The sequence below is a fragment of the Thamnophis sirtalis genome, unplaced genomic scaffold (assembly GCF_051295495.1).
Source record: "Thamnophis sirtalis isolate CommonGarterSnake01/CBP01778 unplaced genomic scaffold, rThaSir2_p1.2 scaffold_5, whole genome shotgun sequence".
Classification (NCBI taxonomy): Eukaryota; Metazoa; Chordata; class Lepidosauria; order Squamata; family Natricidae; genus Thamnophis; species Thamnophis sirtalis.
Window position 1 is genome coordinate 35,208,292 of NW_028261385.1, and position 16,512 is coordinate 35,224,803.

Consider the following 16,512-nt stretch of genomic DNA (forward strand, 5'->3'; position numbering starts at 1 on the left):
TCTACTGGAAGCATTTTTCATATGATTGAATAAGAGTGTGGCTGAATACAAACATCTTCTGAAGGTTCAATCTTTTGCAGTAATATGTTCAAATTCCCCATGCTCAAACTCGGAGGGGCTAGGACAGTGTTTCTCAACCTTGGCAACTTGAAGATGTCCGGACTTCAACTCCCAGAATTCCCCAGCCAGCATTCCCCAGCATGCTGGCTGGGGAATTCTGGGAGTTGAAGTCCGGACATCTTCAAGTTGCCAAGGTTGAGAAACACTGGGTTAGGACAGGAAAGACAAGAGTTCATATTCTTTCTATCTTGTGAAGTTCCACAGCTTTCCTAACCTTCATGACTACTGGATGCTGTGATAGCTGAATCACACCACAGTTATCAACAGCCAACTTTACTCGAAAATATGATTTGAAACCATTTTTAATAATACTTACTGATCTGAGAATTAGAGCTAGCTATAATTATGAAAAGAAGGTAAAGAGTGAACTAAGAAAAGCAGAACCTATATTAATACCCATCTCTCCAGTAATGGTTTTCTCTTATATTCGCTACCGGTTCAGAACCGGGAGCGCTACGTGTAACGCTTCTGCGCATGTGCAGAACCCTCTGTGCATACGCAGAACCTTCTGCACATGTGCAGAGTGTCTGTTATGACGTCTGGGCAGGTGGGCGTAGCCTCCCGCCACCGCCACTACCAGTTCTGAACCGGGGCGAACTGGCAGAATACCCCCTCTGCATCTCTCCAAAAGGAAAAAGAAAAAGAAAGATAAAACGAACACTGGTATGAGGGACCAGATGACCCTGAACTGGGCAACACTCTGTATACTTAAATCATAATGTCTTTTCATCTGAATTTCTCTCAATCGGTTGTGGTCAAATATAAAACATGATAATTCAAAGGTCTTTTAATAGCAAGGATAGAGGTATTTGTAAGATGCACAATAATGATACAAAACTTTCAAAACCAATTATAACAACAATTAAAAATCAAGAGGGGATGTAATTTGGTAATAATGGAGAAGTTACAGTGTTAAACTAGAACCTGGAAAATCCATATTCAAATAAAAGTCTGTAGAGATTCCCAGTCATCCAGGTCATGGTTGTGCCAAAGGTGCTTTTTCAAGAATTAACTGGACTTTCTTGTTTTTTCTTTTGAAGACATTTTGCTTCTCATCCAAGAAGCTTCTTCGGGTCTGACAGGATAGTGGGGAATGGAAGAATTTATATTCCTTGCAGGCAGCTGGTAATTTGCATCCTTTTAGAGGGTCATTGAAGCACTTTGAGATTTATCTGTCCTTAGGGTCACCTGAGTAGTGCTCCTGGTTCCCATACACAACAATTTCTTTCCTCTGGAAATCCATTCCTACTCCTATACCATTCAAAAGGTGTTGCAAATTACCAGCTGTCTGCAAGGAATATAAAGAAGCTTCTTGGATGAGAAATGAAACATCTTCAAAAGAAAAAAAGAGAGAAAATCCAATTGCCTCCTGAAAAAGCACCTTTGGGGCCACATTCAAGTACATAAGGTTGGTGAGTAACTTTTAACTAATCACTACTTCTCAGCCTACCTCACCCCACATAACCATTGTAGAGAAAGAGAGGCAGTGCTAAATATGCTATCTCGAAGGCATTAGAAGAAAGGCAGAATGGACAATCAGCAAATCATTTTAGAAATAATTTATTTTTCTCAACCTGTCATTGATGAATGTCCCATTTAAATGGATCTGATTTTCCAGAGTAAAGTTAAAATCAAAGTCCACGATCCTCTTATTGCTAAAATTCTTCGCTCTACTGGCATATTCATCTGCTTGTAGATGCCTAATGACATCTGGAAACCAGACAGACAATCCATAGTACCTATGAAAGCAATTGGTGTAATTTCAGCATTCAATAGAAATACATGACACAAAAATGAACTGCAATGCAGCATTATGTTGAATATACTGATAAAAAAGTAGTTTTACAATGTTCTAGCTGCATTGAGATGTAACAAGAACATGCATAACATTCCCAAAGATTTCTGAATTCCCTCTCTCTTTGCAAAAATTATCATGAGAACTGATGTTGCTATGTTAAAATTAATATTATACATTGTGTCATATACTATGTTAATTATGATTAATCAAAATAAGCCAATTGCATAACTTATAGAAGAATGAAGGTGAAGTCATGACAACATATACATGGTGGCATGGGGGTAGGGGTGGGAATAAGAAGAGAAAGACAATGCCTACAAACTCTAAAATCAAAAGATACACATGCAGCTTATACTTGAAATTTTTAATGTGGCTTAAGAAAAAAGAAACAAAATTAAGAATGCTGAATCTTTGAAATAAATAGAAATTGGAGATTATATATAGAGAGAGGAAAAGGTACAACATGTCCAATTTTTTTTTTGGTTTTGCTCCCAAGCTTGTATTAATAGTAATAGCTTGCAATGTTATTTTTGTAATTTTAGTAATTGGCACGTGCAAAACATTTTGAAAGAGGCTTTTGAAATGCATTGATTGAAATGACTTTTATTGCCTTACTGTTTCTGAGAGGAGTAATAGTAGCATATTTGTAATTTGTAGCACAACAGTATTTAATCATTGTCTTCCCACTGAAAACCACATATAAAACTACCAAAATTGTTTAAGCTTATTCTAATTTAGTCAATTTCCCACAGATACCCTTGAGAATGTTATAAGTAGTACTATTTCTGATTCTGTAAATGACCTACAGCTTCAAAACTAATAGACTCTGCCTTATCTATGGGTGTCTCATCTCCTTTCAAAATGACTTCACAATGTTCTAAGAAAAAAAAATGGCACAGATTCTGACAGAGCGGTGATGGCGAACCTATGATTTGTGTGCCCAAAGTAGCACATGAAGCCATGTTGCCCAGCACGCGCAGCCTTGCCTGTTTGTCTTGCAGGTTTCTGGCGCACATGCACACGTGACGCTGTCCTTCGTGTGCGCCGCAGTGCCAAAAATTGCCCTGCACATGTGCATCGGCCAACTAATCGTCGGGCACGCATGCGTGCTAGAACCCAGAAGTTGGGCTTTTCCGGAGCGTGATCTCTTCACATATGCAGCAGTGCCAAAAACTGGCCTGCGCATGTGCAACACCCAGCTGATTGTTGGGCATGTATGCATGCTACAACCTGGAAGTTTGGTTTTTCCGGAGTGTGGCCCTGACAAGCACTCATGCGCACATGCATGCGCACACACGATGTTTCTGTGCGACCTTTTTGGCATTTGGCGCCAAAAAGATTCACCATTACTGTGATAGAGGAAGCAAACTTCTTTGTATTCCATTTGCTAACACAAAGCATACTTTTATACATCTCTATCATATTTCCCCTTTCTTAGCTTTTTTTAAAAAAAATGAAACAATCCCTGTATTATTTCTTTCTGATTGTTTTAGCTGCCATGATCATTTTGGTTGTCCTTTTCTGTACTTTCCCAGTCCTACCTATTTAGCTGTTTTTCTAGAAATATTTATAAACCTGTATTTTGTATTTTGTAAACTTCTATTGTGATCACACAATTCATTTGCTATAAAAGTAATCTCCTTTAAAATTATTTTCAGTTTTTAAACCATGTGGATAGGGAAAAAGCCATTCATTTGAGCAATCACTATTTAATGAGTTTTAAAATCATTTTTAATAACCATTTTTAAAATATACTTTACAGAACAACCTTGCTTAGAAGCTATTATTTGGTTAAAGCAAATGGTTAAAAAGTAGAAGTAAAAAATAGAAAACATTGATATAATAGTGTGGACTGGACTGGAAAAAGGATATGTGCTGGTTTATGTTTAATTTAAATATTAAGTCAGTGCAGAATGTTTTTTTAATAAAAATATTGTTTTGAATATTAAAAGAAATTAAAGGATTAAAAAAGAGCAATTTACAAATTTTATAAAACAATAAAAAGTTTGTTGTTGTATGTATCCATGTCACTAAATGGAAAAGTAAGAGTAAAGGAATGCCAAGATACAATAGCAATAGCAATAGCAATAGCAGTAGACTTATATACCGCTTCATAGGCCTTTCAGGCCTCTCTAAGCGGTTTACAGAGAGTCAGCATATTGCCCCCAACAATCTGGGTCCTCATTTTACCCACCTCGGAAGGATGGAAGGCTGAGTCAACCCTGAGCCGGTGAGATTTGAACCGCTGACCTGCTGATCTAGCAGTAGCCTGCAGTGCTGCATTTAACCACTGCGCCACCTAGGCTCTACAGATACTTTGGAAGTAGCCCAATCACTAGCAATATTATTGCACATCTCAAATTGTACATCTTTTAAAAAAAGAGTATTTCTATTGTGTAGCATGTTGAAGTGTAATTTTATGCTTTTCAAAGACTTATTTTCTTCAGTTTCAAAAAGGATTTGAAGTAATTTAAGATGACAGTAATTTGATGATACCATACACTGATATTGTGGAAAATGAATGAAACCAGCACGGCTGCTTCACAGTAAATATATAATGGGGGAAGTCTCTAGGTTAGAGAATAATAAAGAAAAATGCTATTAAATGGCATATGGCATGTTTAACTTGTTTGAATCTTTCTTCACAAAGTAAATGCAGTATATCCATCCAGTCCACTGCACCATACACGGATGAGTATGAATTTGCAACAAAATGAATGCAATACAATTATAAAATCTATATATTTCTTATCAAACTTACCCAAAAGAAAGAGTAAACCAAACTACTGCAAGCTTAATTGTATTGTCCTTGACTGGATACGTGAAACACCTCTTAAATGTTAACCAAATCTGTGAGAAAATAAGAAAAACTGCATTGTTTCTAAAGTTTCATGTAAACCTAAATGAAAAATACAAGTAAACTTGAGAATAAGCATCACAGAAAGTTAGATTCTGTGCTTCACTTCAGGATCCTCAAAAAAAATGCTACTTTGAGGGAAAGATGGTTTTCAGTGACATATATGACAGGAAAAATGCTTGAGGTGCCCAATTTTTTCCTCTGAAACAGCAATAACTAATCCAGTTTCTGAAATATCAGGCTCATATCTAAAGTTGAGTAGTCTTGTTTTACAGATTTAACTAGATTTCTGAATACTCTGCTTATCTGCTTTTAACAACAGCTGCTTAAATCAAGAAATAACACAACCCCTAATTGAGCAATGCAAAATGAAAGGGAAGCCTTTATGAACCTCACAAATAGGAGTAAAAGCCACAGAGTATCAGATAGTGGTAACAAATGCTCTTGGGCCAAATATGGCATCAATAGGCACAGAGAGCTAACATCTTTCACCTGAAACTTAAGTACTGGAGATTACAGACCCCAGATTTCCCAGACTGCATAAAAGTAGAACAACGGCATCACATATTGGTCATTTTTGCAATAGGGACCCTTAGCATCAAAGTATCCACATTACTGTTATTTTGGTAGAGGACTCTAGATGATGCTTTTAATTATTATTGGAGAAATTATTTTACTTTTGGTTTAATTTTCTGAATTAAGCTTTAGAAGTCAAGCACCAGGGATGCAACAGAATTGAACCACACCAATTCTGGTCTACCAATTTAATGTACAGGGCAGAGGTGTTGCTCCCGGTTCGGCCTGGATCATAGTAGCAGCGGCGGGACACTCAGCCCACCCACCCGGATGTTGCGCAACCGGTAGTAAAAATTGCCAACCCACCATTGGTACAGGGGCTATGTAAATGATATAAACTTTGTCAAATTTAAGAAGCAACTTAAAAAAACAAAAGAAACCAAGTTTTTCCTGGAAGATTCAGTACATCCCATTTTGGTGGCTTTATTCGGTCAATACAATAACTGGATAAAGAAAAATTTTGAAATTATACAATAATGCTTTAACTTTAATAAAAAAAATTGACCAGACTTGACCAAATATATCGAGTTATCTTTATCAAAAGACAGAAATACATATCTTTGAATTTAGTTCCAAAATCTCCACATTATTGTTTATAAATATTAAAAAGAAGGAAAGGAAAAAGAAAAAGGACTACTAAAAAATATAGATAAGTATTTGAGTTCTGACTTCCCTTTTTTTTGTACTCCAGCTGATTAACAATATTTATAAACTTTAGAAGCCATAACCTGATTGTATTTGCCCTGTTGCATGATGTATATGGAAGCTATTCTTGCCAAATTCAGTTTGCATACTCCATTACTGTATGACAGTAATCAAATGGACATGTGAGAACCCACATCAAACTTTATCTTTGTGGATTATTGAGTGAGCCACTAAACTATCTCTCAATCTAATCTATTTCACAAGAATAAATTGAGAGCATATCACCAACTTTTGGGAGAAGGGGAAGGATAAAGCAATATAATAAATAAAGTACCATTATCTGAAACATTAATCCCTATAAAAAACATGGAATCACAGAATATTTAACTTTGGGGGAGAAATTAAAAGCTTAAGAAGTTGTTTTATATCTATTTTAGTAATTTTAACACTGTCTTATTTAAACTTTATAATATTGGTAAATGTTTAATTTCTCTAGATTCTCTAGACCGTTTTTTACTTAAATATAAATAATATTATATAGATTGTGTTACTTACACTATCCAGTTCTGTGCGCACTCTGACATAGCATCTCCTGTACCAGGTGCCTGTGTCACTTTCTATTTCTATAAGTTCATCTATTTGTTTTGGCGTTTTGATCCTGTTAACCTATGGAGAACACAAGAAGAGTATTTTTTTTTCCTGCTTGAGAAACAAGCATTTGACTGTTGAAGAAATTTAACAACCTTATCTAAAAGGTGATAAACAGCTTCAAGTTGCATGTTTATAAATTAAAACATCTAATCTTGGCTGTAGTTTCCATCTCTTGAGAAAGAAAGAGAATGACCATTGGCTTACCTGAAGGTACGCTGCGAGGAGAGTCCAAGGTTAAAATCAGCCAATCTGCCCAGGATTGAATTGAAATTTTAGCCATGCCTCTGGTGTTGCCTTGACTGCCAGATTTTTCAATGAAGGCGTAGATCTGTGCGCATTGTAAGTTAGTCCAAGTAAGTCCATAAAAGCGTCCAAAGTACAAATCGACAGTGGAGAAAGACCCCCGAGTGGGGTTGGATTCTCCTTGCAGCGTACAGAAAACGACCCTTCAGGTAAGCCAATGGTCATTTTCCTGTACTCTACTTGAGAGTCCAAGCATGGGACATACCCAAGTTAAATGTCACTAGGGCAGGAAACTGATGAGTCCATGGTCTCTCCGCTGGTATGAATAACCGGTAGGACTCGTCTCCCAAATGCCCCCTCCGCAGAAGTGAATTTGTCCAATTTATAGTTCCGAACAAACAGAGATAAGGAAGTCCAAGTAGCCGCCCTGCAAATCTCCTCTATTGGTGCCTGGGTCGCCCAGCTGTGTTGGTGGCGGTGCTCCCTGTAGAATGTGCGGTAATATGGCGTGGCACCGGTCTGGATTGCAGGACATAAGCAAGGGCAATGCATGCATGCAGCCAATGGTAGATGAAGAGACTTTGTGACCTTGGGATGCAGGTTGAAAAGACACGAAAAGTGACTCAGAACATCTGAATGTAGTGTGTAACGAACACCAAGCATGTGTCATCTTTTTTCCCTCGGATGTTTGGGATGTGGGCAGAAATCCAGAAGGATAACTTCCTGGGCCCAGTGAAACCAGGAACAGATCTTGGGAATAAATGCCAGGTCCAGCCGGAGACATGATGGCAATTAAAAAGACGGTCTAAAATGTCAGATGTTTCAGACTGGTGGAATGTAGTGGCTCAAAGGGCGTGTCTATTAGGGCCTGTAACATGACCACAAGTTCCCAAGACAGGTACCGATGGATGACCAGTGGTCTCAGGTTGATGTCGCCCCACAGGAAACTACAGGTGATGGGGTGACGGCCAAGTGACGAGTGACTATTAGGTGCAAGGATCGTAGATAAAGCAGCCACCTGACGCCTGAGAATGTTAGGTGCCAGGCCCTGGTCCAGTCCATCCTGTAAATAGTCCAAAACTTGAGGGACAGTAGCCTTGGCGGCATTACCTCATGCGTCGTGCACCACTTTTCAAAGGACCTCCAGGTGGCGTTGTATATCCTGGTCGTGGCAAGTCTTCTGGACGTCTGAATAGTGTGGATGACCTTGTCGGAGAGTCTGCCCTTACTCAAGAGGTCCCTCTCAAGTGCTAGATGGCTAGTTGCAGCCACTAGGGCTCCAGATGTTGTGGAGCCGCCTAGCTGAGAGAGAGCTCTTGCTGGGGAATCCGCCAAGGTGGATTGATGGACAGACTCATGAGATCGGCGAACTAGGTCCTCCTGGGCCAGAAGGGCACCATGAGCAGGACTTCCGTGCCCCCCGTCAGGATCTTTAGAATCACTCTGAGCAGGAGGGGCAACGGAGGAAATGCATATAGAAGTCCCGGTGGCCAGGGGCAACGTAAGGCGTTGACCCCCTCCGCCTGTGGGATGTAAAACTGTGTGACGAACCTGGGAAGATGAACGTTCGCCAGGGTAGCAAATAGATCGACTACTGGTCGGCTGAACCTCTGCGACAGACGATGGAACAGATCCGGATGCGGGCGCCACTCCGAATGATCGACCGTGGCCCTGCTCAGCCAATCTGCCTGGATGTAGTTCACCCCAGAGATGTGCTCCACTTGAATCGAGCACAGGTGTCTTTCTGCCCACCTTCCCAGGGATTCGGTCTTCGCCATCAGGGATTTGGATCAGGTGCCCCCTTGGCGGTTTATGTGTGCCTTGGCCACTACATTGTCCGTGAGGATCATCACATGGTGTTCCTGGATGTTGCTCTGAAAGTGAAAAAGAGCCAATCTCATCGTCCTCAATTCCAACCAGTTGATGATGTGTGTCAACTCGGTCGCTGACCACCTGCCTTGTGCTATTTGGTTATGGAAGTGAGCCCCCCAGCCAAAAAACTGGCGTCCGTCGTGATGGTGAGACAGTCTGGTTCCCTGAAGAAGGAGCCCTTCGCTAGGACAGAAGTCATCCACCATCCGAAGGACTGACGCACACAAGGAGGGACCAGAATCAATGCTGGTGAGTTGCTCTGCTTGGCCCATTAGTGCGGTAAGAAATGCCATTGTAGCCGTCGAGAGTGGAGCCTGGCCCAAGGCCCGATGGACAGACAGGATATCATTTTGCCCCAAAGTTGGGACAACTGCACAATTGAGGCGTGCCACAACTGGTGTACCTATTACACAAGGGTCCTGAGGCTTGTCATTCAGTCGGTAGACAGGGAGACCTGACATGCTAAGTGTCTATGATGGCACCGAGGTGCTGCAACCTGGTGGTTGGCTCCAGATGCCTTTTTCTTTCTAGGTTGACAGAGAACCTGTGGTCTCGTAGGATTTTCATCGTGTACTGTAGGTCTCCCTTCGCTTGCTGGCGGGACGATGACTGGATGAGAATGTTGTTCAGGTAGCATTGGAGCTGCACTGGACGTGATCTGAGGTAGGCTGCTACCGCTGCAAGGATTTTTGTGAAAATTCTGGGAGCCGATGACAGGCCAAATGGCAGAACCCTGTACTGAAAGTGCTGGCCTGCATAAAAAAACCCTCAGAAATCTGTGGTAGGCCTTGCGGATAAGTACGTGCAGGTAAGCCTCCTTCAGATCTATGGATGTTAGAAGGTCCCCTGGCCTGATGCAGCCCAAGATGGACTGGAGGGACTGCATCCTGAACCTCTTGTACGCTATGTGATGGTTTAGCTTTTTGGGACAAGGAAGAGAATGGAATAAAACCCTGTCCCCTGGTGACCGGGTGGAACCGGTTCTATGGCCCTGATCTCCCTGAGGTGAAGGATCTCCTGTTCCATGAGAGCCTTTTTGACAGGGCAGGAGAGGGTTGGGCACTGGATGAAGTGACGAGGTGGAGGTGAAATGAATTCTAGTGTCAGACCTATGCGAATCTTTTGTAGGACCCACTGGTCCAATGTGATGCGCTCCCATTGGGCATGGAGCAGCTGAAGATGCCCTCCTATGGGAGCCGTCCGATGGTGGTCACTTATACCGGCGGAAAGGTCTGGAGGCAGAGCCCCTGTGGAAAGGCTGCTTGGAAAAATTTGCCCTGGTCTGGCCTCGGAATCCCTGGGAGGAGTCCGTCTGGAGGCCTGGGCCTGCTGCTGAGCCTTGTGGAATTGCTTTTCCAAGGCCTTCCGGCGACAAAGAGCATCCCTATCATGGCCTGGCCCTAGCTGCTTATCCTGTCTAGTGTAGGGCTTGCTTGCCTTTAGGGCCTCCCTGGTTGCCTTGCTAGCCTGCCTGGAAGGAGCCCTGCTGGCAGAGAGGCTTGGCTGGCTAATATCCTCAGGGCCCTGATCCGCCATCTCAGCGATCTTGGGGTGACGGGAAGGGGCTCTTCACTCATCACTCTAGCGACCCTGGATCAATGCCATAGCGCTCCTGAGATGGAGGCACTGAAGGCGGCAGCCAGATGCATCTGGTGGAAATAGAGGCCAGTAATCAAGTGTGAGTCAATTACTCCCAGCACCAGAACAGATCGGGAAGCCATGAGCCTGACCACTGAGGCCAAGAGAACTCCTGAGCTGCAGGGAATCAATCCCAGGACAAAGACCCCACTGGAGGTCCGGACAAGCAGTCTGAAGTGGCGATCTGCTGTGAGTAGGGCAAAAAGGCACCGGCAGGCAAGAAAAATGCAGGAAAAATGCAAAAACAAAATGGTGGCCGTGCCAAAATTTGATCCAAAATGGCCACCAGAAGTAGTTAAAGAAGCCTGCCGAGGCTCCACGCCAGCAGCTGGCTCCTCCAGATGAGCACGGATGGCAGCGATGAAAGCCCCTGCCGGAAGCACAATCGCACAGGTGGAAAAAAAACAGCGCGATCACGTGGCTGTCGGCACTCCGACATCATGCCTCAACCGGCAGCTGCCTACGACCTCCGCAGCGTCCGAGCGAGCCCGGGACACCGTGGAAGTCGAGAATGATGAGGGAGGGCAAGAGACAAACCAAAAAGGTAATAAAAAACTCTTTTCACCGCTCCTGCTCTCTGGGGAAGGAAGGGAAGGAAAAAATTTTTAAAGTAACAGCAAAAAAAGGAAATTAGAGTCTCCAAGCAATCTGCAAAAGACCGAGAGAAAAATAAAACGTGTCTACTGGGCTTTGACTGAATTGAAAAATCTGGCAGTCAAGGCAACACCAGAGGCGTGGCTAAAGTTTCAATTCATTCCTGGGCAGATTGGCTGAGTTTAACCCATGCTTGGATTCTCCAAGCAGCATACAGGAAAAGTACGATTTGCATAGAAAGTCAACTGGACAGGAGAATATGAAAGTGCATGTTCTTTAGAAACAGCGATATTTTGCGTATTATTAGAGAAATCAGCTTATCTGTAGAGCTTTTAAAAACTATAAAAATGGTTGACTGCAGCTCTTTAAAAACATACTTTAATGAATGAAGGAAATAAATTCATGACAATATCAATTTTTAATTTTGTTATGATTTTGGCATAATATCCTTCAAAACTGAGTTATAACCAATAGGGAAAAAGAAGCAACTTTACAGACCCTACTAAACTTAACAATACATAAAAAAGAACATTATAGGTAGTCATTATTGGGAAAATTCCAGCCAGGCAGGGAGGAGGGATCAAATGGGGAACTACGGTAGTCTTGAGTCTTTTTACAGTCACAAGAGACATAAAGCTGACTCCCTTTAAGTTTCATGGAACCTTATCTATTTGTTCTCAAGGGAAGGTAAGTAGTCTTGGGAGATTCCTGTACAATAGGTAGAACAAAATAAAGCAGTCAACTTGAACCTTTCATATGTGGATCTGGCTGCTTGCGCCTGAGTCATCAACTTATGACCACAACTGGGACCAGAGTTTCCACTACAAAGCGATGAAGTCATAAAGTGCAATTCACATGATCACATGACTTAGTGAAAGCAATCCTGGTTGTGATGCATGGGTTGTTAAACCTAAAGCAGAGAGAGAGCCAGATGAGGAGTGCAGGGCTGCTGCAGGGTGGTGGTGGGGGAGGCCCAGTGCAGGTTATGCATGAATTGGAGGGTTGTTGCAGTGTGGTGAAAATTGAGGGAGGCAAGGGTACATGTGTATTTGTGCGTGAGCAGAGGGAAACGGGGGAAAGAATATGTTGCAGCCCTAGGGCTACAAGAATTAAGAATTATAGCCAGATAATTTTATCAAGGCTATCTGGACCCCAATGACGTGATCAAGAAATGTCCTTAAACAAAAACATATCTCCAAGATCTATGTGAATAATTGCTGTAGGTATTCTTCATGGTGTTATTTTCCTCAAAAAGAATATATGGTTTTTACTGATAACTTTTCCAATCTAAATTATAACTAATTTTCCACTAATGAGATATATTTGTATACAAAATACGCACTGTGAAAACTTTTTCAGGTTGGCCACGAGCTCGCATATTTGTATCATGAATTTGTTTGAGAATCATCCAAGCTTCATCGTGTTTTCCAACCTAAGGATATGAAGACATTTGAAAATTTCAGAAAGAATTATGAAAATACAAGTTGTTGATAAAGCAATCTGTATTCATTCAAAATACATCTACACTTAAAGAAATATTTTGCCAGATTTTTCTATCTCAATGGCATATTGTGGAGTATATTTGGTATCAAATAGCCTTAAATCACCTCATTTATTGTAATATTATAAAGCAATATTTATTGTGAAGATTGTTCCTTAATATGTTTAGACCTTCAGCAATACATTTTTTCACCTCAAACAAGACAGTTCACCAAATAAAACAGAATAAAATCAGGCTAAAAGCAATATAGATGAAAACTTGATAGAATTTTTAAAAAGATTTTTTATTAAATCTCTCAAAGAGAAAGAGGAAAATAACATTTGCCAGAGAGAGAACTTCAAAAACGTTAAGTCCCCACTGAAAATGCTTTGCCTGATTTTTATTTATTTTTTGTTTAAATGGTGGATCTGAGGTTGATATTAAGACTCAGGCAAGCTCAACGTCTTGAAGGAATGTAGATATTCTACCTCAAGCAAGAACCTTGGACTTTCTGGCATGAAAGTAAGTGCCACCACAGCAGAAACACAAGGCAGGGCGCACATTATAACAAATACTCGCCAACTGTGGAACTGATATGCAGATCCCATGCTGAAACTCCATCCTGAAAAAGGAGATAAAAGTATCACTCAATTTTCATTAATTATGAAGAGATTATGGTAAAAAGGAACCTGCCTTTTTATCATTCTACAGACCAAGTATTTCTTTTGTACAGATCTGCAATAGCTTTCATTTGCATTACACGTATTAAATATCTTCAATAAGATTCAGAACTATATTAGATTATACGCTTTGCATATCTTCATCTGAGATCCAACACATTTACCCATCAAAGAAATTACATCTTCTCTTATAATATATATTAATACTGTACCTATACTATTACCGTTCTACAAAAAGATCTAAAACCTAGTTTTCTCAGACACAAATTGACACCAGACAAATGTCTTGCATAAAATATGTATTTTATTCAAGTCTACAAGTTTTAGATTTACAGAGTCCACAGATTAAATGACTCCCAGAATTTTCCCAGAACCTTCCTGAGGCTGGTGACTGGAGTTGCTGGATACAAGGGTGGAGTCAGAGAGACAGAGACTGAGGTAGGGGCCCTGCACACCATTAGGTCAAGGTAGTTGTGATAATGATGACTCAAATAAGCAGGGGATCGTGGTCCAAAATGAAGAACTTTCTTTGGAAAGGCGAAATGGGGAACCAGGTATCACACATCAGTCGCACAAGAAGAGCAAGGTATGCAAAAAGAGAAATCTTCTGGTTGGTGATTCAATCGTAAGGGATGTAAATTTAGGAAAGGATATGGAGGTTTTAAAACAGGTCAGGTGTCTGCCAGGTGCTACTGCCAGCAAAGACAAGAGGCATATTCTTAAGATAATCAAGAATGCAAGTAAGGACTGTGACGTTGATGCTATTATACATCTTCGTACAAATGATCTGTCCCAAAAAGATGTACTTTCTGTGAAGAATGATTTCCAGAGCTTGGGGTATGAACTTAGTAGTATAGGTTATAGGCTTATCTTTTCAGAGGTTTTACCAGAATCTAAGGAACAAAAAGGGAAGGGCCAGCGTGTAGCAGAGTTTTATGTGTGGCTAAAGGAGTGGTGTAAAAGGGAAGGCTTTGGTTTTAATAGTCATGATGCCTGCAGCTGGTCCAATGAAAAACTGTACAAAAGAGATGGTTTGCATTGATACAGAACATTTCTGTCCCCAGCAATTTAAAATTCATAGGGTTATCAGTTCATGTAACATAGATGTTTGTGGGGGGCATTTAATAGTGAGTGCCATACCATGTGCATGAATCATACAAGTAGATATGCAGTCAGACATATCACAGGTTATGTAGACAGTAAACACAGGGTCAATCAAAATGGACTCAAATGTCTATACACCAATGCACAGAATATGAGGAATAAACAGGATGAATTAGAAATTCAAGTAAATGAGGGCAGATACGATATTGTTGCCATTACAGAAACTTGGTGGGATAAAACCTACAAATGGAACATACAGCTAGAAGGATTTAAATTATTTAAAAGAAATAGACCAAATAAAAGAGGAGGTGGAGTTGCACTATATATAAGAAATAACTACATCTCTACAGAAATAGAGCACAACAATAATGAGAACTATCTTGAATGCATTTAGTTCAATATTAAAGGTTGTGGGAGAATGACATTGCCATAGGTCTATACTACAGGCCACCCAACCAAGCAGAGGAAGTAGATGAACTTTTTGCTAGTCAGCTAACTAAGGTATGTAGGAAGCACACCACAATAGTAATGGGGGATTTTAACTACTCTGACATCAACTGGGAAACAAACTCTGCACCAAGTGGAAGATCCAACAGGTTCCTAACGAACCTAACAGACAACTTTGTTTCCCAAAAAGTAGAGAAGGGAACAATGGGATCGGCCATATTAGACTTGATTCTCACTAACAGAGAGGAAATGATAGAAGGTGTGGAAGCCACAGGAACCTTGGGGGCAAGTGACTATGCAATATTGGAATTCAACATTATACAAACACAAGTAGTAGAACAAAGTAAAACTAAAGTCTTGGACTTTAAGAGAGCTAATTTCAATAAACTTAGAGAGAGCTTGAGAAGAATTCCATGGATGAGAATCCTCAAGGGGAAAACAACTCAAGAAGCTTGGAAAATTTTGAAAAATGAGATTACAAAAGCCCAGTCTTGCACAATACCAATGAAGAAGAAAAATAACAGCTCCCCAAAGAAACCAGCATGGCTGCATAAAGAACTCTCTGACAAATTGAAAGACAAAAAAGATAAGTGTAAAAAGTGGAACGAGGGGGACATAATTAAGGCAGAATATCAGCAAATAGCCCAAGCCTGTAAAGATGAAGTGAGGAAAGCTAAGGCTCACAATGAAGAAAGGCTTGCCACAAAAGTAAAAAATAACAAAAAAAGCTTCTTCCAACATGTTAAAAACAAGAAAAAAAGGTAAGGAAACAATTGGTCCATTGCTGGGAGAAAGTGGCAAGAAGGTGACAAGCAACAGGGAGAAAGCAGAACTATTTAACTCATTTTTTGCATCTGTCTTTACACAAAGGGATAAAACAATCCAACCTATCAAAAACAGCACCACAAAAATCAGATTAGGAACATAAATTGAAATAGGGAAGAAAATGGTAAGTGAGCACCTGTCTACCCTAGATGAGTTCAAATCACCAGGACCAAATGGATTACACCCCAGGGCTCTGAAGAAACTGGCAGACGAGATCTCAGAACCACTGAATTATATTTTCAGAGATCCTGGAGCACTGGGGAACTGCCAGAGGACTAGAAAAGAGCTGATGTGGTTCCCTTGTTTCAAAGGAGAGAAGACACCTACTATCATGATTGCTGCTAAAAACAGGATAGTGCTAAAAATGTCATTCCGTTTACGTATTCTGATGCCACATCAGCTATGTATGAAACCCCCAAGGCTTGAATGAAATAGTCTCCAATTATTATATCAATGTTGCCAGATGTTTCTTACATTCAGCTGTAATTTAATTTTTACTTCACTCAGTCTTAGAAGTCCCATAGCTTATAATTACCATAGCTTATAATCGTCAAGGAATAAAATTTTGCCCTCTTGAAAATGTGGATCCTTTACTTTTTAATATCGCAACAGAATAACAAACTAATCTATTTTTAAAATAGGTACAGTATAATTTTATTTATTTTAATGTAGAACCATACAATTGTCTATAGATTTATACAAGTGATTATAGTAGTATATGCCATTTTGGGGGTGTGTTTTTTTTGAAGAGGCCAAGATTCCTTTTTCTGGTTGCAAATGAAGCATATGATTTCTAGATATTGCTTTCCACCAACTAAATTTAAAAAATGCATTTGGAATAGATTTATCTGCAGATAAGCATTGCTGCCAAATGGAGGTGTGCTCTTGGTTTCCATCTGCCATTCTTTGTGACCTAACAGGAAGATGTATAGCGTTCTTTGTCTGATTCATTCAGACAGCAATGCAGTTCTGCAAAGTTAAA

General features: G+C 40.5%; 1 protein-coding gene across 1 annotated transcript in view; it reads right to left on the reverse strand.

Moving 5' to 3' along the window:
* Positions 1–16,512, reverse strand: part of SV2C (synaptic vesicle glycoprotein 2C) — an 80,354-nt gene that overhangs the window by 11,748 nt on the left and 52,094 nt on the right. The window contains exons 5-9 of the mRNA XM_087715619.1: positions 12,963–13,096; positions 12,337–12,426; positions 6,552–6,662; positions 4,680–4,768; positions 1,695–1,859 (exon numbers count right to left, since the gene is read on the reverse strand). Coding sequence (XP_087571745.1) covers positions 1,695–1,859; positions 4,680–4,768; positions 6,552–6,662; positions 12,337–12,426; positions 12,963–13,096 — 589 coding nt within the window. The remainder of the gene's footprint in view (positions 1–1,694; positions 1,860–4,679; positions 4,769–6,551; positions 6,663–12,336; positions 12,427–12,962; positions 13,097–16,512) is intronic.